At 53.6% G+C, this 25847-nt stretch overlaps 1 protein-coding gene across 1 annotated transcript; it reads left to right on the top strand.

Annotated features, from left to right (window-relative positions):
• Positions 1–979: 979 nt before the first annotated feature.
• Positions 980–17536, top strand: tmem145 (transmembrane protein 145; the record flags this gene model as incomplete). Its single annotated transcript, XM_078536978.1, has 9 exons — positions 980–1051; positions 2085–2153; positions 3780–3860; positions 4611–4689; positions 5388–5481; positions 7547–7719; positions 8730–8850; positions 14137–14328; positions 16664–17536. Coding segments are annotated over 9 exons (1055 nt in total), but the record flags the coding sequence as incomplete, so codon positions are not given.
• Between the last annotated feature and the right edge of the window lie 8311 nt (positions 17537–25847).

Below are 25847 nucleotides of genomic sequence, written 5' to 3'. Positions count from 1 at the left end.
ACTAGAAGGGCCGAATGGCCTGTTTTCTGTGCTGTAGTGTTCTATGATTCTACTTTCTCTGGAGTTTAGGAGAATGAGAGGCGATCTCGTTGAAAGCTACAAAATCCTGAGGGGGTTTGATCGGGTAGACGCTGAGGGATTGCTTCCACTGGTCGGGGAAATCTAAAACATAGGGGCAGGGTCTCAGGATGAGGGGCCGATCGTTTAGGACTGAAATGAGAGGAAATTACTTCACCCAAAGGAATGTGGATCTTTGGGATTCTTCATCCCAGAGGGTTGTGGATGCTCCATCGTTGAATATGTTTAAGGCTGGGATAGATGGGTTTTTGGGAATTAAGGAATATGGAGAGCAGGTGGGAAAGCAGAGCTGAAGCCTAAGGTCAGCCATGGTCATACTAAATGGGGGAGCAGGGCGTGATGGGCTGAATGGTCTACTCTTCCTCCTATCTCTTGTGTTCTCGTAAATGGTTCCCCTTAGAGCAGAGAAGGTTAAGCGGAGATTTAATTGGAAGTGCTGAAGGTCATGAGGGGGTTTGGATAGAGTAAATCAGGAGAAACTGGCAGGAGGGTCGGTAACCAGAGAGACGGAGATGGAAGAGAATCGGAGAAAGAGCCGGAGCGGGGAGATGAGGAGAAACGTTTTCACGCAGTGAGCTCTTGCGATTCGGAAGGGCGGTGGGAGGAGATTCAATAGGAACTTTTGGGAGGAGAGTTGAAGGGAAAAACAATTGCAGGACATTGGAGAAAGGGGCAGGGGAACGGGTCCACGTGGATCGCTCTGCCAGAGTCCCGACGCTCCGTGTGCCGGGAGATTCCGCGAGGGACGGGGCTGTGGGAGACGGGCTTGTGTAGAAATGGAGCGGGGAAGGTTACAGACGCCGACTTCCTGTTTTCCTGGGATGAGAATCCCGGTTCTGCCATCAGCTCCCATAGAGAAATTCCCCCCCCACCGGTCACCGTGTTTTTAACCTCTCCGCAGGGATTCTGGAGACGGACATCACGTTCCTGGTGATATTCATCCTCGTTTTCTTCATCTCCTGCTGTTTCGCCTGTGAGTATTGCAGTCGTCGTGTGGGATAGCGGGAATATCAGATCCTGGGAATGGGGCACATTAGGTTTCAGGAATGGCGGGGGGGTGGGGCGGGGGACATCAGATCCCAGGAATGTGGAGATTCAGATTTCAGGAATGATGAACTATCAGATCCCGGGAATGGGGCGTATGAGATTTTGGGAATGGGGGAATATCACAACACAGGAATGGGGCACATCAGATTCCAGGAATGAGGAGTATCAGATTTCGGGAAAGATGAAATAATATCAGATCCTGGGAATGGTGGAATATCAGATCCCGGGAATGAGGAGTATCAGATCCCGGGAATGACGAATATGAGATTTTGGAAATGGGGAGTATCAGATCCTGGGAATGGGGAGTATGAGTTTTCGGGGATGGGGGAATATCAGATCCTGGGAATGGGGAGTATGAGTTTTGGGAATGGGGGAATGTCAGATCCCGGGAATGGGGAGTATGAGATTTTGGGAATGGGGGAAATATCAGATCCCGGGAATGGGGAGTATGAGTTTTGGGAATGGGGGAATATCAGATCCTGGGAATTGGGAGTATGAGATTTTGGGAATGGGGGAAATATCAGATCCCGGGAATGGGGAGTATGAGATTTTGGGAATGGGGGAAATATCAGATCCCGGGAATGGGGAGTATGAGATTTCGGGAATGGGGGAATACCACAACACGGGAATGGGGCACATCAGATTCCAGGAATGAGGAGTATCAGATTTCAGGAATGGGGCACATGAGATCCTGGGTAAAGGGGGGGATCATTAGATTTCAGGAATGGGGAGGATAAGATTTTGGGAATGGGGGAATATCTGATCCTGGTAATGAAGGAGCGGGGTGAGGGGACGGGGAACCAGATCCTGGGAATGGGGGAGAAATCTGATCTGAGAGTGAGTGATATGGGATTCCCGGACTGGTAGGTATCGGGCAGTGGGAATGGCAGGAGTGCTGGGGTGGATCAGGCCAGGCCGTGTGTTTAACTGTCTGAATCTCTCTTCTTTCCCTTTGGAAGATCTACTGAAATCTCGGCTGCTGCTGCACACAACGTACAAGATGTTCATGACAGCAGCGGGCGTCGAGGGTGAGTCCACAAACCGGAATCCACCTGGACTAATGACCAGGGATGCGCTGACCCCGCACCCCCGGCACAGTGTAGAGGGAGCTTTACTCTGTATCTAACCCCGTGCTGTACGTGTCCTGGGAGTGTTTGATGGGGACGGTGTAGAGGGAGCTTTACTCTGTATCTAACCCCGTGCTGTCCCTGTCCTGGGAGTGTTTGATGGGGACAGTGTAGAGGGAGCTTTACTGTGTATCTAACCCCGTGCTGTACCTGTCCTGGGAGTGTTTGATGGGGACAGTGTAGAGGGAGCTTTACTCTGTATCTAACCCCGTGCTGTACCTGTCCTGGGAGTGTTTGATGGGGACAGTGTAGAGGGAGCTTTACTCTGAATCTAACCCTGTGCTGTACCTGTCCTGGGAGTGTTTGATGGGGACAGTGTAGAGGGAGCTTTACTCTGTATCTAACCCCGTGCTGTACCTGTCCTGGGAGTGTTTGATGGGGACAGTGTAGAGGGAGCTTTACTCTGTATCTAACCCCGTGCTGTACCTGTCCTGGGAGTGTTTGATGGGGACAGTGTAGAGGGAGCTTTACTCTGTATCTAACCCCGTGCTGTACCTGTCCTGGGAGTGTTTGATGGGGACAGTGTAGAGGGAGCTTTACTCTGTATCTAACCCCGTGCTGTACCTGTCCTGGGAGTGTTTGATGGGGACAGTGTAGAGGGAGCTTTACTCTGTATCTAACCCCGTGCTGTACCTGTCCTGGGAGTGTTTGATGGGGACGGTGTAGAGGGAGCTTTACTCTGTATCTAACCCCGTGCTGTACCTGTCCTGGGAGTGTTTGATGGGGACGGTGTAGAGGGAGCTTTACTCTGTATCTAACCCCGTGCTGTACCTGTCCTGGGAGTGTTTGATGGGGACGGTGTAGAGGGAGCTTTACTCTGTATCTAACCCCGTGCTGTACCTGTCCTGGGAGTGTTTGATGGGGACGGTGTAGAGGGAGCTTTACTCTGTATCTAACCCCGTGCTGTACCTGTCCTGGGAGTGTTTGATGGGGACGGTGTAGAGGGAGCTTTACTCTGTATCTAACCCCGTGCTGTACCTGTCCTGGGAGTGTTTGATGGGGACGGTGTAGAGGGAGCTTTACTCTGTATCTAACCCCGTGCTGTACCTGTCCTGGGAGTGTTTGATGGGGACGGTGTAGAGGGAGCTTTACTCTGTATCTAATCCCGTGCTGTACCTGTCCTGGGAGTGTTTGATGGGGACAGTGTAGAGGGAGCTTTACTCTGTATCTAACCCCGTGCTGTACCTGTCCTGGGAGTGTTTGATGGGGACGGTGTAGAGGGAGCTTTACTCTGTATCTAACCCCGTGCTGTACCTGTCCTGGGAGTGTTTGATGGGGACGGTGCAGAGGGAGCTTTACTCTGTATCTAACCCCGTGCTGTACCTGCCCTGGGAGTGTTTGATGGGGACAGTGTAGAGGGAGCTTTACTCTGTATCTAACCCCGTGCTGTACCTGTCCTGGGAGTGTTTGATGGAGACAGTGTAGAGGGAGATTTACTCTTGCTCGTTGACGGTTTGTTGGGGAGGGTGGTGGCTAGGTTTATGGTGGGAGATTTCGGCCTTGACTGTCTCTTGTCTTCTCTTTCAGTCCTGAGTCTGGTGTTCTTCTGTGTTTACTGGGGTCAGTATGCCAGGGATGGAGTCGGCAACTACGCAGTTAAGATCCTTGGTGAGTGAGTGCAGTATTTTGGGGAGGGGGGAGTTACAGAGACGGGTGGGCGGTGAGGGCTGTGACAGGGGCTTTGCGAGTTGGTGTAATGGTGCGGGTGGTGAGGGCAGTGGCGGCTGGGTGGGGTGCAGCAGATGGATGCAGGGAAAGGGCCGTTGGGGAGAGGAGGAGTGAGGGATGCAGAGGTGGGCGAGTGAGGAGGTAGGGGTTAGGGGAGGGGTGAGTGGCTACAAGCATGACAATTGGGGAGTGATGGGGGAGGGTTTGGGGGAGGGGAGGGTTTGGGGGAAGTTTGGGGAAGGGTGTAGGGGTTTGGGGGAGGGGAGGGGTTTGGGGGATGGGAGGGGTGAAGGGGGAGCGGGGGAGGTAGGGGTTGGGGAAGGGCGGAAGGGGGAGGGGGTTGGGGTTGGGGAAGGGGGAGGGTAGGGGTTGGGGGAGGGGAGGGGTTGGGGAGGGTGAGGGGTTGGGTGAGGATTGGGGAAGGGGGTAGGGGATTGGGGAAGGGGTAGGGGTGAAGGGGGAGGGGAGGAGGTAGGGGTTGGGGGAGGGGGAAGGGGGAGGGGGTAGGGGTTGGGGAGGGAGGAAAGGGGAGGGGAGGGGGTAGGGGTTGGGGGAGGGGGAGGGGTTGGGTGGGGAGGGGTTTGAGAGGAGTTGGCGGGTGGTAAAGGGGCGGGCGTTGTGAATTGGAGCTGGGCTCTCTCTCTCTCTCTTTCTCTCTCTGACCTCCCTGTTTTTCCCTCTTTCCCACAGCCAAGCTCCTCTTCTCACTCAGTTTCCTGATCTTCCTGCTGATGCTGATCCTGCTCGGGAAGGGATTCACTGTCACCAGGTACGGACCCCCCCCTCCTGCAGCACCCCCCTGCCCCACCTCACTCCGCCCCACCCCTCCCCTACAGTACAGCACTCCCTCAGTACTGACCCTCTGACAGTGCAGCGCTCCCTCAGTACTGACCCTCTGACAGTGCAGCACTCCCTCACTACTGACTCTCCGACAGTGCAGCACTCCCTCAGTACTGACCCTCCGACAGTGCAGCACTCCCTCACCATCATAGATCTGTAATCCACGGTTAGTTTGAGACATGGGTATAAAAGCATATGTAAACAAGGCTGCTGGGTTACCATTCAGATCAGCCATGATCTCATGAAATGGTGCAATTGGCTCGAGGGGCTGAATGGCCTCCCTCCTGTTCCTGTGTAGCTGGTGGGGGCTGAATGGCCTCCCTCCTGTTCCTGTGTAGCTGGTGGGGGCTGAATGGCCTCCCTCCTGTTCCTGTGTAGCTGGTGGGGGCTGAATGGCCTCCCTCCTGTTCCTGTGTAGCTGGTGGGGGCTGAATGGCCTCCCTCCTGCTCCTGTGTAGCTGGTGGGGGCTGAATGGCCTCCCTCCTGTTCCTGTGTAGCTGGTGGGGGCTGAATGGCCTCCCTCCTGTTCCTGTGGAGCTGCTGGGGGCTGAATGGCCTCCTGTTGTTAATGTAATAAATCTATAAGCTGACGCGTATGATGAGCTCTGTCTTTCTCCCCCATTTAGAGGCCGGATCAGCCACAGTGGATCAGTCAAGTTAACAGTTTACATGATTCTCTACACCATCACTCACATCATCCTATTCATCTATGAGGCGGAGGTGAGTCTACAGCCCAAGGTTGTCCTCCAGCCTGCGGTGAGCGGGCGTACAGGGAACTGCCCAGTCTCCCAATCAGATTCCTGTTATAGCCGCTGACCTGTGACTGAGCCCCTCATACACATAGCAGGGCAGGCACGGGCTCCAAACGCGGCTCTGCTATATATACATGTGGACAGTCAGGGGAGTGCTGAGTTGAGTAATGGTGTTACATTGGCCTTCAGTGGCTTCCAATGAGGATGAGAAAAACTCAGAACCCTGCTCCTGATCACTGTCCATTGATCCCTGGGTTAGAGAGAGAGAGGGGAAATCAGCCAGGGTTCCTGCTCCTGATCACTGTCCATTGATCCCTGGGTTAGAGAGAGAGAGAGAGAGGGGAAATCAGCCAGGGTTCCTGCTCCTGATCACTGTCCAGTGATCCCTGGGTTAGAGAGAGAGAGGGGAAATCAGCCAGGGTTCCTGCTCCTGATCACTGTCCAGTGATCCCTGGGTTAGAGAGAGAGAGAGAGAGGAAATCAGCCAGGGTTCCTGCTCCTGATCACTGTTCAGTGATCTCTGGGTTAGAGAGAGAGAGGGGAAATCAGCCAGGGTTCCTGCTCCTGATCACTGTCCAGTGACCCCTGTGTTAGAGAGAGAGAGGGGAAATCAGCCAGGGTTCCTGCTCCTGATCACTGTCCAGTGATCCCTGGGTTAGAGAGAGAGGAAATCAGCCAGGGTTCCTGCTCCTGATTACTGTCCAGTGATCCCTGGGTTAGAGAGAGGGGAAATCAGCCAGGGTTCCTGCTCCTGATCACTGTCCAGTGACCCCTGTGTTAGAGAGAGAGAGGGGAAATCAGCCAGGGTTCCTGCTCCTGATCACTGTCCAGTGATCCCTGGGTTAGAGAGAGAGGAAATCAGCCAGGGTTCCTGCTCCTGATTACTGTCCAGTGATCCCTGGGTTAGAGAGAGGGGAAATCAGCCAGGGTTCCTGCTCCTGATCACTGTCCAGTGATCCCTGGGTTAGAGAGAGGGGAAATCAGCCAGGGTTCCTGCTCCTGATCACTGTCCAGTGACCCCTGGGTTAGAGAGAGAGAGGAAATCAGCCAGGGTTCCTGCTCCTGATCACTGTCCAGTGATCCCTGGGTTAGAGAGAGAGAGAGGGGAAATCAGCCAGGGTTCCTGCTCCTGATCACTGTCCAGTGATCCCTGGGTTAGAGAGAGAGAGGGGAAATCAGCCAGGGTTCCTGCTCCTGATCACTGTCCAGTGATCCCTGGATTAGAGAGAGAGAGAGAGGGGAAATCAGCCAGGGTTCCTGCTCCTGATCACTGTCCAGTGATCCCTGGGTTAGAGAGAGAGAGAGGGGAAATCAGCCAGGGTCCCTGCTCCTGATCACTGTCCAGTGATCCCTGGGTTAGAGAGAGAGGGGAAATCAGCCAGGGTTCCTGCTCCTGATCACGGTCCAGTGATCCCTGGGTTAGAGAGAGAGAGGGGGGAAATCAGCCAGGGTTCCTGCTCCTGATCACTGTCCAGTGATCCCTGGGTTAGAGAGAGAGAGAGAGAGAGGAAATCAGCCAGGGTTCCTGCTCCTGATCACTGTCCAGTGATCCCTGGGCTAGAGAGAGGGAGAGGGGAAATCAGCCAGGGTTCCAGCTCCTGATCACTGTCAAGAGACAAAATGATGATATCTTCAGACCGGAGAGAGACTCGGGTCGATGGTGGTATAGAGGTGTTAGGGGTTTCTGTACAGAATTCTTGAAAAAAAATCTAATGGACAGAGACAAAAATAATGAAAAAGCCAAATGTAATGTTGGTGTTCATCCTGAGGGGACTGGAATACAATGGGCTGGGAGTTAGGTTACAGCTGAACAAAGCTCTGCTTATACCATCTCTGGAGTTTATCTTTGTTCTTTCTCTGCATTCCCCTGTTCCTTTCCTTCCATTGCTCCCCACCCCCCCTGTCTCTCCATCCCACTGTCATATCACATTCTCCTGCCCCCTCATCCCTCCACCATTCTCCCCGTTCCTGCTCCTCCACTCTCTCTTGCTCCCTCTCTGCCAGTTGTTAATCTGCTGTATTTTGTGTCTCAGTTTTTTGATCCAGGTCAGGTGCTGTACACCTTTGAGTCTCCTGTGGGTTATGGGCTGATCGTGCTGCAGTTTGTAGCCTATGTCTGGTTTGGTTATGCGGTTTACACAACGCTGAAGCACTACCCGGAGAAACAGACGTTTTACATCCCCTTCTTTGCAGCTTACACACTCTGGTATGTAGCAGCACACACAGCTCCAGCACACTCAAATCCACACACCAGGGAGCCTGTGGAAAAGGAGGGGGGAGGTCTGGGGCAGAGGTGGGTGTTGGAGAGACAGTCTCACACACGCACAGAGGGACACAGTAACACATGCACATGGTGAGAGAGAGACACAGTAAGGTGCAAACACCTATACACACACACACACACACACACACACACACACACAGTGAGATACACACGCAGTGAGAGACAGTCTCACACACGCACAGAGGGACACAGTAACATGTGCACATGGTGAGAGAGAGGCACAGTAAGGTGCGAACACCTATACACACACACACACACGCGGTGAGATACACACGCAGTGAGAGACAGTCTCACACACGCACAGAGGGACACTGACACGTGCACACGGTGAGAGAGAGGCACAGTAAGGTGCGAACACCTACACACACACACACACACACACACACACACGCGGTGAGATACACACGCAGTGAGAAACAGTCTCACACACGCACAGGGACACAGTGACACGTGCACATGGTGAGAGACACACACACACAGCAAGGCACACACGTGCGCAGTGAGAAACAGTCTCACACACGCACAGAGGGGCACAGTGACACATGCACACGGTGATAGACACACACACACAGCAAGGCACACACGTGCGCAGTGAGAAACAGTCTCACACACACAGGAACACACACACACCGTGAGACACGTGCAGTGAGAAACAGTCCCTCACACACTGAGACATACACACACACACACTGAGGGATACACCATGACACGTGCACACGGTAAGAGACACACACACATGCACACACCCACCCACACACACACTGAGACACACAGTCTCACACACTCACCATTTTCGCATGTGTCACTGTGTGAGAGACACATACAGTGAGGCGCGCACACACACACACACACACACACACACAGACTCTCAGTAAGATACAGACACACTTGGTGCTACACGATAAAGCCTAACCCTAAATCCTCTCCTCCAGGTTCTTTGCTGTCCCAGTCACGGCTTTGATTGCTAATTTTGGCATTCCGAAATGGGTACGGGAGAAGATTGTGAATGGGATCCAGCTGGGAATCTGTCTCTACGCTCATGCCGTCTTCTTGGTGAGTTTTGCCAGGTCGGAATGGAGACGCCATCTTCCTATCGCACGGTGACGAGTTACCATAGTCCCTGTGCTCGAGGAGTTAAAGAGGGTTCAGAGCTGTCCTGGCCGATGCAGAGGGCAGGGTGAGGGCCCTGTTGTGCATCGGGGCTTTCAAAAGAAATCTAATAAACCTGCCACGTAATATTCATGACAGGGATAGAGTGTGGGAACAGGAGGAGGCCATTCAGCCCCTCGAGTCTGCTACACAGGAACAGGAGGAGGCCATTCAGCCCCTCGAGCCAGTCACACAGGAACAGGAGGAGGCCATTCAGCCCCATCGAGCCTGTTACACAGGAACAGGAGGAGGCCATTCAGCCCCTCGAGCCTGTCACACAGGAACAGGAGGAGGCCCATTCAGCCCCTCGAGCCTGTTACACAGGAACAGGAGGAGGCCATTCAGCCCCTCGAGCCTGTTACACAGGAACAGGAGGAGGCCCATTCAGCCCCTTGAGTCTGTCACACAGGAACAGGAGGAGACCATTCAGCCCCTCGAGCCTGTTCCATCATTCAATTAGATCATTTAGCTCTGTATCCCTTAGCTAGCAAAATTGCAGGGATCTTGGATTTAAAGTTGTGAACTGAGCTGACATCTCCTGCTTTCTGTGGGAGGAGGTTTCACACCTCTACCGCCCTTTGGGTGAAGAAGCCTTCCCTGAATTGCCTCGCTCTGATTTTAAACTTCCATCCAGGTTGATACGAGGTCTGACCTCCCAGGGGAGATTGAACAGGGTGGGGTCCCTTAGCCCGAGTGAAACAAAGGCCAAGTTATCCTGGTCGAGGACTGTAAACTTGGAAAGAGTTTGATAAGGGGTAAATGTAGAGGTGTTTCCACCGGCTGAGAGATAGAGGTGTTCAAAATCATGAGGGGGTCTGGAGGCGGAGGGGCACGTTAGTGGGGTGGTGAAAAAGGCATGTGGGACACTTGCCTTTATCAATCGAGGCATAGATTACAAAAGTAGGGAGGTCATGTTGGAGTTGTATAGAACCTTGGTGAGGCCACAGCTGGAGTACTGTGTGCAGTTCTGGTCGCCACATTATAGGAAGGATGTGATTGCACTAGAGAGAGTGCAGAGGAGATTTATCAGGGTGTTGCCTGGGCTGGAGAGTTTTAGTTATGAGGAGAGATTGGATAGACTGGGGCTATTTTCCCTGGAGCAGAGGAGATTGAGGGGGGACATGATTGAGGTGTATAAAATTATGAGGGGCATAGATAGGGTAGACAGGAAGGAACTTCTCACTTGGTGGAGGGATCAATAACCAGGGGCCATAGATTTAAGGTAAGGGGCAGGAGGTTTAGAGGGGATGTGAGGAAGAATTTTTTCACCCTGAGGGTGGTGGGAATCTGGAACTCACTGCCTGAAAGGGTGGTAGAGGCAGAAACCCTCATAACATTTAAGAAGTATTTGGATGTGCATTTGCAATGCCATGGCATACAAGGCTATGGGCCTAGTGCTGGGAAATGGGATTAGAAATTTAGGTACTTGTTTGACTGGCGCAGACTCGATGGGCTGAAGGGCCTTTTTCTGTGCTGCAGACCTCTGACTATGACTAATAAACCCAGTCGGAAATTTGGGAGGAACGTCTTCACTCAGGGAGCGGTGTGAATGTGGAACTAGCCACCGCAGGGAGTGGTTGAGGTGAATAGTATCGGGAGCTGGATAAACACACGAGGGAGAAAGGAAGAGAACGATGTGGTGAGGGAGTTGGAGGAGGCTGAGGTGGGAGATAAACATCAGCATGGGTCAGTGGGACTGAATGGCCTGTTTCTGCGCTGTAGGAACATCGGAAATAGGAGCAATGGACCATTCAGCCTCTTGAGCCTACTCTGGGGCTGGGGGAGGGAGGGGATGGTGGATGCTGTGTGATTTGCTTGTTCCTCTTTCAGTCTCTGCCTGCTTTCTCTTTGACTCTGCATCTGTGCACTGATTGCCTTCGCCCTCCAGCTCCTCTGCTTGTAGCTCTCCTTTGTCTACCGTATTTGTACAATTATTTATAAGTAGCTCCCAGACATTATCCATCTCCAATTTCACTCTCTCTCAAAATCCTCTTGCTATCTCAAAATATGTGCTATAATAGCATAGCAAAAATATATTTATAGGAATATACCATCTTACCTAGGGTAAAAAAAAACAGGAGAGACAATGTGTGTAGGTTGAAGTAGCATAAAGGAGTGATAAAGTTGCTTATTCAGGGCACAGTCTGTCCCTCTGCTGGGCAGACTGGCCCTTTGTCTCTATGGAACTGTGGCTACAAGAGCAGGTCAGAGGCTGGGGATCCTGTGATGAGTAACTCACCTCCTGACTCCCCAAACCCTGTCCACCATCTACAAGGCACAAGTCAGGAGTGTGATGGAATACTCTCCACTTGCCTGGATGAGTGCAGCTCCCACAACACTCAAGAAGCTTGACACCGTCCAGGACAAAGCAGCCGCTTGATTGGCACCACATCTACAAACATTCACTCCCTCCACCACCGACGCACAGTAGCAGCAGTGTGTGTACCATCTACAAGATGCACTGCAGCAACTCACCAAGGTTCCTTCGGCAGCTCCTTCCAAACTCACAACCTCTACCATCTAGAAGGACAAGGGCAGCAGACACATGGGGGAACACCACCACCTGGAAGTTCCCCTCCAAGTCACTCACCATCCTGACTTGGAAATATATCGGCCATTCCTTCACTGTCGCTGGGTCAAAATCCTGGAACTCCCTCCCTAACAGCGCTGTGGGTGTACCTACACCACACGGGACTGCAGCGGCTCAAGAAGGCAGCTCACCACCACCTTCTCAAGGGGGCAATTAGGGATGGGCAATAAATGCTGGGCCCGGCCAGCGACGCCCACATCCCGTGAATGAATTTCTTAAAAAAAGATTTTGAAGAGAAAAAGCTAACAGAAGATATATTTGCAGCCAATCGCATATTAGACACAATGCTAAATAAACCAAGTGATCTATCAGGGAAAATAAAAAAAGTTGGGGTGGTGGGGGGAATCTCGCAATAGAGTGCAGCAAATGGAAACTCATTGGATTAAAGGAACAGTGAAAAATGGACAGGAATTTATTGAAGGGACAGAGAGCAGAGATTAGTGGTGAATGGTTGCTTATTAAACTGGAGATCATCACCCCCTACACCTCAACCCCCTCCCATGGCACCTTCCCATGCAACCACAGAAGGTGTAACACTTGCCCCTTCACTTCCCCTCTCCTCACCATCCAAGGGCCCAAACACTCCTTTCAAGTGAAGCAGCATTTCACTTGCACTTCCCTCAATTTAGTCTACTGCATTCGTTGCTCCCAATGCATTTTCCTCTACATTGGAGAGACCAAACACAGACTGGGTGACCGCTTTGCAGAACACCTTCGGTCTGTCCGCAAGCATTACCCAGACCTCCCTGTCGCTTGCCATTTCAACACTCCACCCTGCTCTCATGCCCACATGTCCATCCTTGGCCTGCTGCATTGCTCCAGTGAAGCTCAACGTAAACTGGAGGAACAGCACCTCATCTTCCGACTAGGCACTTTACAGCCTTCCGGACTGAATATTGAGTTCAACGATTTTAGATCATGAACTCTCTCCTCCATCCCCACCCCCTTTCCGATTCTCCCCACCCCCCTTTTTTCCAATAATTTATATAGATTTTTCTTTTCCCACCTATTTCCATTATTTTTAAATGTATTTCCATCCATTGTTTTATCTCTACCTTTTAGCCTATTTCAATCCCTTCACCCCACCCCACCCCCACTAGGGCTATCTGTACCTTGCTCGTCCTGCTTTCTACCGTTAATTAGCACATTCCTTAGATAATATCACCACCTTCAACACCTCTTTGTCCTTTTGTCTGTGACATCTTTTGGTTATCTCCACCTATCACTGGCCCTCTATCCAGCTCTACCTGTCCCACCCACCCCCTTAATCCAGTTTATATTTCACCTCTCTTCTATTTTTCCTTAGTTCTGTTGAAGAGTCATACGGACTCGAAACGTTAACTGTTCCTCTCCGCAGATGCTGCCAAACCTGCTGAGTTTTTCCAGGTGTTTTTGTTTTTGCTTTGAATTTCCAGCATCCGCAGTGTTTTTTTGCTTTTATCTGAGTGTTATCCAGCGGTGTTCCCCAGGGATCGGTATCCAGGCCGCTGCTCTTCGACATAATTCATGATCTGTACACGAGGTCTCAGGACCGTGAGGAAGATGGTAAACAGGAGGGGGTCAGCCTGGTTAAATGAGCAGACATTTACGGGAGATGGAATTGAACATGGACGAGTGTTGAGTGATCTGCTTTAGACTGAAAAACGAGGAGAGGGGGGGGGTGTGTGAAATGAACCAATTGATACGATTTTACACCGGTTTGGGGTGGGGAGGGTGGCTGGGGTCAGGAGCCTGGGGGGTGGGTGGGTATGACTGTACACAATCCTTTGAAGCTGGCTAGACAAGTTGAAGATGGGTGTTAATGAAGTACGTGGAGCCCTTGTCTTCATTAATAAAGGCATCGAGTACAGAGAGTAAGGCAGTTAGGCCTCAGCTGGAGGACCGAGTCCACTCCTGGGCAACCCCACCTCACACTCTGGGAGGTGTTCTCGGGGAGATTTCCCCGGCGTGGTTCCGGGGATTTGGCGGCTCAGTTAATGCGGAGAGCGGCGGGGAAGCCGGGATCAGGTTCTCTCCCCGGAGCGGAGAAGGCCCCGAACCCCGAGACCTCTCCTCGATCAATCGCCCTCCGTGTCACGGGCCTGTCCCTTTCATGGTTTCTTTCTCCCATCTCCCTCCCTCCCTCCCTTTCACTCGCCTGTCGCCTCCCGAACCGTTCCCGTTTCCGATTGGAGGCTTGTCGGCCTGAGGTGAACACTCCACCCATCCCTCCAGCCCTGCTGGCTATTCCCGGCGTTCCCTGTTTTTACCGGGACCCACCCCCCGGTAATTTAGCTTTGGGGGGGTGGCGATGAGGAGATTTGAGAGAGGTGTTTAGAACGGAATGAGGAAGGACCCATCTCTACAAGGCTCTGGGAGAGAGTAGGGGTGGGGTACTGATGGATAATATTACTGGGGCCCTGCAGCGTACCGGAGAGCGATCAGGACCGAACGGGTGCTGAGACACGTTGTTCTGCGGGTGGGATACGCGATGGCACACGGTGGTGGTGGGGGGGCGGGGGAGATCGGCTGACGGTAGGCCGCACAGGCAGCCTGGAGCTTTCCTGAGCCACGCCCCACCTCTAAACACTGCTCTGCGGTTCCTCCGCCCTGCCCGACAGGTGATTACCCGGCCGTCGGCGGCCAACAAGAACTTCCCTTACCACGTCCGCACCTCCCAGATCGGCACCGTGGACAACACCTTCGACAAGTTCCCCCACCACATCTACGGGAACGCCAGCTTTACCGGAGACTCGGTGCCGAACTTCACCGAGCTGTTCTCCATCGCCACGGCCAACGGGACCAGCACCGTGGTGAGTGCCTGGAGCCGCGGCTTACCGAGGAAGGGAAGGGCTGGGCCGGGCCGGGGGGATGGTTAGGCCCCCTGCGGCGGAGGGGTTGTCCAAACCCCACGTCGCGGAGCTGGGGGTCCGAGCTGAAATGCCCCGGTGTCCGTGCGGAGGGAGCGCCGCGATGCCAGAACACGGCGCCCGGGGAGGGGGTGGGGGGGTGGGGAGCGCCGCGCTGTCAGAGAAGCTGTCGCCGAGGGGGTGCTGCACTGCCAGAGGAGTAGCGCTGCACTGTCGGGAGGTGTGGATCATTTTCCAATCCTCACTAGATACAGGTGAGTTACCAGAGGATTGGAGGTCGGCGAACAATATTCCAATATTTAAAAAGGGTGCGAGGCATAGGCCAGAAAATTATTGGCCGGTCAGCCTGACATCAGTGGTGGGAAAATTATTAGAATCAATTCTGAGAGACAGGATAAACTGTCACTTAGAAAGGCAGAGATTGATCAGGGATAGTCAGCATGGTTTTGTTGGAGGAAGATCCTGTCTTACTAAGTTGGTAGAATGTTTTGAGGAAGTAACAAGGAGGATCGATGAGGGTAGTGCAGTGGATGTTGTCTACATGGATTTCAGGAAGGCATTTGACAAGGTTCCACATGGCAGACTGGTCAGGAGAGTGAGATCCCATGGGATACAGGGGAAGGTGGCGAGTTGGATCCCAAATTGGCTCAGCGACGGGAGGCAAAGGGTAAGGGTTTTAATGATTTGGACTTAAATGTGGGAGGCATGATTGGTAAATTTGTACATGACACAATAACTGGGCATGTAGTTGATAGTGAAGAGGGTAGCTGTCGACTCCAGAATGATATCAGTGGTTTGGCTGAGTGGGCGGAGAAGTGGCAAATGGAATTCAATCCGGAAAAGTGTGAGGTAATGCATTTGGGGAGGGAAAACAAAGCAATTAACTGGGATGATATTGGGAGGTGTAGAGGAAGTGGGAGACCTTGGAGTCTGTGTCCACAGGTCTCTGAAGGTGGCAGGACAGGTGGACAAGGTGGTAAAGAAAGCATATGGGATGCTTTCCTTTATTGCGCGAGGTATTGAATACAAAAGCAGGGATGTGATTCTGGAACTGTATAAAATGCTGGTTAGGCCACAGCTGGAATTTTGTGTACAGTTCTGGTCACCACATTACAGGAAGGGCATAATTGTACAGAGGAGGTTTACAGGAATGTTGCCAGGGCTGGACAATTGCAGCGATGCGGAGAGATTGGATAGGCTGGGGTTGTTCTCCCGAGAACAGAGGAGGCTGAGGGGTGACCTAATTGAGGTGTACAAGGTTATGAGGGGCCGAGATAGGGTAGACAGGAAAGACTTGTTCCCCCTAGCTGAGGGGTCAATTACCAGGGGGCATAGATTGAAGGTGGTTGGTAGAAGGATTAGAGGGGACAGGAGGAAAATCTTTTTCACCCAGAGGGTGGTGGGTATCACTGCCTAAGTTGGTGGTTGAGGCTGAAATGCTCGACTCGTTGAAAAGGTACCTGGTCCTGCATCTGAAGTGCTAGAACCTGCAAAGCTACGGACCAGGGGCTGGAAAGTGGGTTTAAAATGAGGGAGTGCCGTGCTGTCGGAGGGTCAACGCCGAGGGAGCGCGGCGCTGTCGGAGGGTCGGCGCCGAGGGAGCGCGGCGCTGTCGGAGGGTCGGCGCCGAGGGAGCGCGGCGCTGTCGGAGGGTCGGCGCCGAGGGAGCGCGGCGCTGTCGGAGGGTCGGCGCCGAGGGAGCGCCGCGCTGTCGGAGGGTCAACGCCGAGGGAGCGCCGCGCTGTTGGAGGGTCGGCGCCGAGGGAGCGCCGCGCTGTCGGAGGGTCGGCGCCGAGGGAGCGCCGCGCTGTCGGAGGGTCGGCGCTTAGGGAGCGCCGCGCTGTCGGAGGGTCGGCGCTGAGGGAGCGCCGCGCTGTCGGAGGGTCGGCGCTTAGGGAGCGCCGCGCTGTCGGAGGGTCGGTGCTGAGGGAGTGCTGCATTGTCAGAAGGGCTGTCTTTCAGATCAAATGTCCAACTGAGGCCCCACCTACCTTCTGAAGAGGTCGTATAAGAACCCGCGGCCACTCGTGGCAGCATTGCAGGGGAGTTCTGTCTGTTGCCTCGCACTCAATATGTATCGTTATTCAACATGGCAAATAAACATTGTCTTGGGGGGGAGGACTGCGAAGAATGGACAAGGGTAATGTAGGTGAGATAACATTGTGGACTGGAGTTGGGGGAGTTCAAGGAAGGGAGGGGAAGAGCTCGTTGTCTGGGGCGGTGGGGTTATAGGGTCCAAGGTGACCTGACATCCGTGTTTCCCATTCCTTCATTGCAGAACGGCAAAGCAAGCCAGGAGACGGAGCTGCCCTGGAGCCAGACCTCGTCCATGGACATGTCCCCGAGGCCTCAGCTGGCTCCCGAGACGCTGGGCGACTGCCTGCCACCTCACTACAACGTTTTCGGCGAGTACCTCAGTGTCCAGACGCCTGTCAAAAAGCACACGCACTGACATTGACGGCCGGAGCATGGGGAGCTGCGAGTGATGGGAGAAGCATGGCAACACACACAGGACTGCAAGATCTCTACCCCCTTCCCCATGCATCAAACTGGAAGCGGCCTCACTCAAGGGGGCTTCAATCTGTATCTAACCCCGTGCTGTACCTGTCCTGGGAGTGTTTGATGGGGACAGTGTAGAGGGAGCTTTACTCTGTATCTAACCCCGTGCTGTACCTGCCCTGGGAGTGTTTGATGGGGACAGTGTAGAGGGAGCTTTACTCTGTATGTAACCCCGTGCTGTACCTGTCCTGGGAGTGTTTGATGGGGACAGTGTAGAGGGAGCTTTACTCTGTATCTAACCCCGTGCTGTACCTGTCCTGCGAGTGTTTGATGGGGACAGTGTAGAAGGAGCTTTACTCTGTATCTAACCCCATGCTGTACCTGTCCTGGGAGTGTTTGATGGGGACAGTGTAGAGGGAGCTTTACTCTGTATCTAACCCCGTGCTGTACCTGTCCTGGGAGTGTTTGATGGGGACAGTGTAGAGGGAGCTTTACTCTGTATCTAACCCCGTGCTGTACCTGTCCTGGGAGTGTTTGATGGGGACAGTGTAGAGGGAGCTTTACTCTGTATCTAACCCCGTGCTGTCCCTGTCCTGGGAGTGTTTGATGGGGACAGTGTAGAGGGAGCTTTACTCTGCCTCAAATCCATATTTTCACTGTTAGGTCTCACGTTCCCTGCACTCTCTTTAAATTGTACAGTGTACTTTATATTCTTCCTACCAAACTGCGTTACTTCACACTCCCCTATAAAAACTGCATTACTTCCTCTGTTTGACAGTGTTGGATTCACCAGCAAGGATCTGGTGAGGGGATCTTTCACTTTCACAGTTGTGTGTCGGGACCCCAGCCCAGACACTCTGAGATAAAGCCGAGACTGTGTATGGGGGAGTGCATTGTGCCAAATGTAAATACGCTCACCCTGATCGAGTTAGGGGTGCTCGGGGTGGAGACAGGAAATAGCCCCTGTTTTGTACACCTCACAAATGGGCCCTGTGCATCTTCACAGGGTGAGGCCTGGGATGTTTTGGTGGATTGGGGGGGGAACGAGAGGTCCAGGTAACAAAGTCAGCAATACATCCCCTCTGTGAGGTTTTACACACTGACTGCTGGAGTCCTGCCTCACTGCAGGGGCGGTGGGGGGGAAGGGGTAGTGTGGGGTTGTGCTGGGTGGGGGAATGGTCTATTGGGGGTGGGCGGGGGGGCAATGGTCAGGTCCCTCGAGGGGGGTTAGGGGAGCGGTCAGGTCCCTTGGTGAGGGGTTAGGGGAGTGGTCAGGCCCCTCGAGGTGAGTTAGGGGAGAGGTCAGGCCCCTCGAGGGGGTAGGGGAGTGGTCAGGTCCCACGTGGTGGGGGGGGGTGTAGAGGAGTGGTCAGGCCCCTCGAGGGGATAGGGGAATGGTCAAGCCCCCCGGAACTCTGCTTCACTGGGAAAGGGAGTTGACAGATCCTGTTGGCCAGATTTGCACCCCCAGAATTATGATGTCGTGACCCTGTTGGTGTGAGGTGAGGTGGGGGTGGGGGTGGGGGTGAGCTGTGTGTTGGGTCAGGGGTGGGGGTGGGCTGTGTGTTGGGTCCTGATCCCGACTGGTCAGGTTCGGTCTGTCGTGACCCTGAGTGGTCAGGGTCAATGTATCGCAATCGTGGGGGTGTGTCATGACCCCAAGGGTTAGGGTCAGTGCGTCGTGACTCTGGGGCTCGAGTTTTAAAACACATTAATAAAGGATTGAGTTTGTTTATCCTGTTGTCTGTCTCTCTCTGTCTCTGCTTCAATACTGAACAACTCACACCAGCCCAGCCCCCACCAACCACACTTACATACAAACCAATACACACACACACACAAACACAAACCGATACACACACACACACTGATACACAAGCTGATACACACAAACACAAACCGATACACACACACACCGATACACAAACACAAACTGATACACACACAAACCGATTTACACAGGAACCGATACACACAAACACAAACTGATTTATACAGAAACTGATACACACACAAACCGATTTACACAGAAACTGATATACACACAAACCGATTTACACAGGAACCGATACACACAAACACAAACTGATTTATACAGAAACTGATACACACACAAACCGATTTACACAGAAACCGATACACACACAAACCGATTTACACAGAAACTGATACACAAACCGATTTATACAGAAACTGATACACACACAAACCGATTTACACACAAACTGATACACACACAAACTGATTTACACACAAACTGATACACACACAAACCGATTTACACAGGAACCGATACACACAAACACAAACTGATTTATACAGAAACTGATACACACACAAACCGATTTACACAGAAACTGATATACACACAAACCGATTTACACAGGAACCGATACACACAAACACAAACTGATTTATACAGAAACTGATACACACACAAACCGATTTACACAGAAACCGATACACACAGAAACTGATACACAAACCGATTTATACAGAAACTGATACACACACAAACCGATTTACACACAAACTGATACACACACAAACTGATTTACACACAAACTGATACACACACAAACTGATACACACACAAACCGATTTACACACAAACTGATACACACACAAACCGATTTACACACAAACTGATACACACACAAACCGATTTACACACAAACTGATACACACACAAACCGATTTACACACAAACTGATACACACACAAACCGATTTACACACAAACCGAATTACACAGGAACTGACACACAAACCAATTTACACAGAAACCGATACACACAAACCGATTTACACACAAACCGATTTTTACACAAACTGATACACACACAAACCGATTTACACAGAAACTGATGCGCACACACACAAACCGATTTACACAGAAACTGATACACACACACAAACAGGTTTATACAGAAATCCATATACACACACAAACCCACACAGAAATGTACGCTTATACCGTCAGTTTGAGAATATGAATTCAGTTTATAATTACTCGAGGGAGAGGCATCCCTCACTGCCCTAAACAAGGACTGATGGGTAATAAATAGTGGACAAGCAAGCAAAATACATTTCGGAGAGAAAGGAGATGGAAAAGCGTTTGGAGGGTAGGAGTTACTGATGCACTGTACAAAGGATCGGGGAGGGTTAGGAACTACTCTCTTCCAACCATTCCCAGGACAGATACAGCACGGGGTTAGATACAGAGTAAAGCTCCCTCTACATTGTCCCCATCAAACACTCCCAGGACAGGTACAGCACGGGGTTAGATACAGAGTAAAGCTCCCTCTACACTGTCCCCATCAAACACTCCCAGGACAGGTACAGCACGGGGTTAGATACAGAGTAAAGCTCCCTCTACACTGTCCCCATCAAACACTCCCAGGACAGGTACAGCACGGGGTTAGATACAGAGTAAATCTCCCTCTACACTGTCCCCATCAAACACTCCCAGGACAGGTACAGCACGGGGTTAGATACAGAGTAAAGCTCCCTCTACACTGTCACCATCAAACACTCCCAGGACAGGTACAGCACGGGGTTAGATACAGAGTAAAGCTCCCTCTACACTGTCACCATCAAACACTCCCAGGACAGGTACAGCACGGGGTTAGATACAGAGTAAAGCTCCCTCTACACTGTCACCATCAAACACTCCCAGGACAGGTACAGCACGGGGTTAGATACAGAGTAAAGCTCCCTCTACACTGTCACCATCAAACACTCCCAGGACAGGTACAGCACGGGGTTAGATACAGAGTAAGGCTCCCTATGCAATTTTCCAGACACACACACACTCCGACACTGGCCTGTGGTACAATCTGACCGGTGTATGTCACATTTCCTACACTGCTGGTGTGCAGCCAGTAGGGAGCAGTAGCAGCCTTCAGGGTGGGTCTGTTCTGCCACCGATCCCTTAAAGGGGAAGGACAGCATGTCCCCATTAAAGGGGGGGTGACTGCTGGCTGCTTCTCCCAGTATTTTGTTTTCTTCTGGCTCCAGTTCCATGAGTTGCTGTGGATCTCCAGGCAGTTCCCCTCCTTTTCATTTCGAGTCTGGTCTGAGGATGAGTCTAAAGGTTAACTCGGTTTCTCCCTCCACACTTGCTGCCAGAACTACTGAGTTTTTCCAGAGTTTTCTGCTTTTATTTCCTATTTCCAAAAAGGTATTTTGCTTTTATTATTCCCTCCTGTAGCACGGGGGTTGGATCAGATACCTTTGTGGGAGTGGGGGGAGTGGGAAAGGAGTTTACACTGGTGGGGAGTAGGTACGTGCAGTGCACTGACCATGTGAAGCTGACTGAGGGGTTCCCAGTTCACTCACCCTGATAATCCTTCAATAGCAACAATAATCCTTTGACAGGAACCAGCGAAGATACCTCCCCGACACGATGATGGTGCTCCACAGTCCATGGTGTGTGCGGCTCAACACAGCCCACAATCAGTGTACACCAGCCCGAGTACCCCCATCGATCACACCGTGTGTACCTACCAGAGTACCCCCATCGATCACACCGAGTGTGTACCAACCAGAGTACCCTCATCGATCACACCGAGTGTGTACCAGCCCGAGTGCCCCCATCGATCACAACGAGTGTGTACAAGCCCGAATAGCCTCATCGATCACACCGAGTGTGTACCAACCCCAGTGCCCCCATCGATCACACCAAGTGTGTACCAGCACAAACACCACCATCGATCACACCGTGTACCAGCCCGAGTACCCCCATCGAACACACTGAGTGCGTACCAGCCCGAGTGCCCCCATCGATCACACCGAGTGCGTACCAGCCCGAGTACCCCCATCGATCACACTGAGTGCGTACCAGCCCGAGTGCCCCCATCGATCACACCGAGTGTGTACCAACCCCAGTGCCCCCATCGATCACACCAAGTGTGTACCAGCACAAACACCACCATCGATCACACCGTGTACCAGCCCGAGTACCCCCATCGAACACACTGAGTGCGTACCAGCCCGAGTGCCCCCATCGATCACACCGAGTGCGTACCAGCCCGAGTACCCCCATCGAACACACTGAGTGCGTACCAGCCCGAGTGCCCCCATCGATCACACCGAGTGTGTACCAGCCCCAGTACCTCCATCGATCGCACCGAGTGTGTACCAGCCCGAGTACCCCCATCGATCGCACCGAGTGTGTACCAGCCCGAGTACCCCCATCGATCGCACCGAGTGTGTACCAGCCCCAGTGCCCCCATCGATCACACCGAGTGTGTACCAGCCCCAGTACCCCCATCGATCACACCGAGTTTGTACCAACCCCAGTGCCCCCATCGATCGCACCGAGTGTGTACCAGCCCGAGTACCCCCATCGATCGCACCGAGTGTGTACCAGCCCCAGTGCCCCCATCGATCACACCAAGTGTGTACCAGCACAAACACCCCCATCGATCACACCGTGTACCAGCCCGAGTACCCCCATCGATCACACCGAGTGTGTACCAGCCCGAGTACCCCCATCGATCACACCGACTGTGTACCAGCCCGAGTACCCCCATCGATCACACCGAGTGCGTACCAGCCCGAGTGCCCCCATCGATCACACCGAGTGCGTACCAGCCCCAGTGCCCCCATCGATCACACCGAGTGTGTACCAGCCCCAGTGCCCCCATCGATCACACCGAGTGTGTACCAGCCCCAGTGCCCCCATCGATCACACCAAGTGTGTACCAGCCCGAGTGCCCCCATCGATCGCACCGAGTGTGTACCAGCCCCAGTACCTCCATCGATCGCACCGAGTGTGTACCAGCCCGAGTACCCCCATCGATCGCACCGAGTGTGTACCAGCCCGAGTACCCCCATCGATCGCACCGAGTGTGTACCAGCCCGAGTGCCCCCATCGATCACACCGAGTGTGTACCAGCCCAATTGCCCCCATCGAACACACCGAGTGTGTACCAGCCCAATTGCCCCCATCGAACACACCGAGTGTGTACCAGCCCGAGTACCCCCATCGATCACACCGAGAGTGTAGCAGCCCGAGTGCCCCCATCGATCACACCGAGTGTGTACCAGCCCGAGTACCCCCATCGATCACACCGAGTGTGTACCAGCCCCAGTACCTCCATCGATCACACCGAGTGTGTACCAGCCCAATTGCCCCCATCGAACACACCGAGTGTGTACCAGCCCGAGTACCCCCATCGATCACACCGAGTGTGTACCAGCCCGAGTGCCCCCATCGATCACACCGAGTGTGTACCAGCCCAATTGCCCCCATCGAACACACCGAGTGTGTACCAGCCCAATTGCCCCCATCGAACACACCGAGTGTGTACCAGCCCGAGTACCCCCATCGATCACACCGAGTGTGTACCAGCCCGAGTACCCCCATCGATCACACCGAGTGTGTACCAGCCCCAGTACCTCCATCGATCGCACCGAGTGTGTACCAGCCCGAGTGCCCCCATCGATCACACCGAGTGTGTACCAGCCCGAGTGCCCCCATCGATCACACCGAGTGTGTACCAGCCCGAGTACCCCCATCGATCACACCGAGTGTGTACCAGCCCGAGTACCCCCATCGATCACACCGAGTGTGTACCAGCCCGAGTACCCCCATCGATCACACCGTGTACCAGCCCCAGTGCCCCCATCGATCACACCGAGTGTGTACCAGCCCGAGTACCCCCATCGATCACACCGAGTGTGTACCAGCCCCAGTACCTCCATCGATCACACCGAGTGTGTACCAGCCCAATTGCCCCCATCGAACACACCGAGTGTGTACCAGCCCGAGTACCCCCATCGATCACACCGAGTGTGTACCAGCCCGAGTGCCCCCATCGATCACACCGAGTGTGTACCAGCCCAATTGCCCCCATCGAACACACCGAGTGTGTACCAGCCCAATTGCCCCCATCGAACACACCGAGTGTGTACCAGCCCCAGTACCTCCATCGATCACACCGAGTGTGTACCAGCCCGAGTGCCCCCATCGATCACACCGAGTGTGTACCAGCCCGAGTGCCCCCATCGATCACACCGAGTGTGTACCAGCCCGAGTACCCCCATCGATCACACCGAGTGTGTACCAGCCCGAGTACCCCCATCGATCACACCGAGTGTGTACCAGCCCGAGTACCCCCATCGATCACACCGTGTACCAGCCCCAGTGCCCCCATCGATCACACCGAGTGTGTACCAGCCCCAGTGCCCCCATCGATCACACCGAGTGTGTACCAGCCCCAGTGCCCCCATCGATCACACCGAGTGTGTACCAGCCCGAGTGCCCCCATCGATCACACCGAGTGTGTACCAGCCTGAGTACCCCCATCGATCACACCGAGTGTGTACCAGCACAAACACCCCCATCGATCACACCGAGTGTGTACCAGCCCCAGTGCCCCCATTGATAACACCAAGTGTGTACCAGCCCGAGTGCCCCCATCGATCACACCGAGTGTGTACCAGCACAAACACCCCCATCGATCACACCGAGTGTGTACCAGCCCCAGTGCCCCCATCGATAACACCAAGTGTGTACCAGCCCGAGTGCCCCCATCGATCACACCGAGTGTGTACCAGCCCCAGTGCCCCCATCGATCACACAGAGACAGAGGGGGCGAGAGAGCGAGCGACGGGGGGAAGACAGTGAGCGAGGCGGGGAGAGACCGACAGACAGGAATAGGGAGAGATAGACAGGGAGGGGGTAGAGACAGACAGGGAGGGGGGAGAGAGAGACAGGGAAGGGGGAGAGAGAGACAGGGAGGGGGGAGAGAGAGACAGGGAAGGGGGAGAGACAGACAGGGAGGAGGGAGAGACAGACAGGGAGGGGAGAGAGGCAGACAGACAGGCAGGGAGGGGGGAGAGACAGACAGACAGGGAGGGGGGAGAGAGAGACAGGGAGGGGGGAGAGAGAGACAGGGAGGGGGGAGAGAGAGACAGGGAGGGGGGAGAGACAGACAGGGAGGGGGGAGAGACAGACAGGGAGGGGGGAGAGACAGACAGGGAGGGGAGAGAGGCAGACAGACAGGCAGGGAGGGGGGAGAGACAGACAGGGAGGGGGGAGAGACAGACAGGGAGGGGGGAGAGACAGACAGGGAGGGGGGAGAGACAGACAGGGAGGGGGGAGAGACAGACAGGGAGGGGGGAGAGACAGACAGGGAGGGGGGAGACGCTCCTACAGCCGCTGGTCAGACGGGTGTGATGGGGGCTGAGGGAAGTTCACTTCTCGTTCACACAGCGAGTTTAGACAGGGTGTCAAGGATTGTATTAAAAACACATTTTGCACAGTTAGGAGATGTTACCCCTTAGGGGCAGCTTCAGTCTATAATACAAAGCAACTTTACATATTCTGTACAGAATGCTTTAGCACAGGGAGATAGCTGGAGGCCGGGGGGAGGGAGGGAGGGAGGGGCGGAGGCGGAAGGAAGGAGAGAGGGGAAGAGGAGGGAGGAAAGAATGAAATTGGGGCCGGGAAATGGGTGGGAGGGGGAAAGGTGAGAGGTGGAGGGAGAGTGTGTGGGGATTGGGTGAAGAGGGGAGAGTGAGAGAGAGAGAGAGTGACAGAGGGAAGGAACAGAGAGGGTGACCAAGGAGAGGGAGAAGCTAAGTAGTGAGGGGGGGTGGGAGTGAGAGAAAGCGGAGGGGGTGTAGATAGGGGAGAGTGAGGGACAGGGAGCTCGGGATCGGGTTGGGGGGGAGAGGCTGGAATCAGTAACATGGTGGGGAATCTGTACAGAGCTCCTAATACAATTAGATCTGATAAAAACATCCCGCTGTGAAGGGCTGGGCTTTCAAACAAACAGAAGCAGTCGATGTTCCCCAGACACAGTGAGTACAGGGGGTGGGGGATATAGTATTCCTTGTATTGCAGATTGTGTGTGTGTTGTGCGCGCAGGTCCTCAGAGAAGCCTTTCCCAGCGCCCGGGGCTCACTGCGGAGCGTGTGAGTGTGTGAGAGAGAGACACCAGGGGCTCCGAG

This window comes from Cetorhinus maximus, unplaced genomic scaffold (assembly GCF_964194155.1).
Source record: "Cetorhinus maximus unplaced genomic scaffold, sCetMax3.hap1.1 HAP1_SCAFFOLD_1727, whole genome shotgun sequence".
Lineage (NCBI taxonomy): Eukaryota > Metazoa > Chordata > Chondrichthyes > Lamniformes > Cetorhinidae > Cetorhinus > Cetorhinus maximus.
This window is presented reverse-complemented; position numbering and strand designations above follow the sequence as displayed.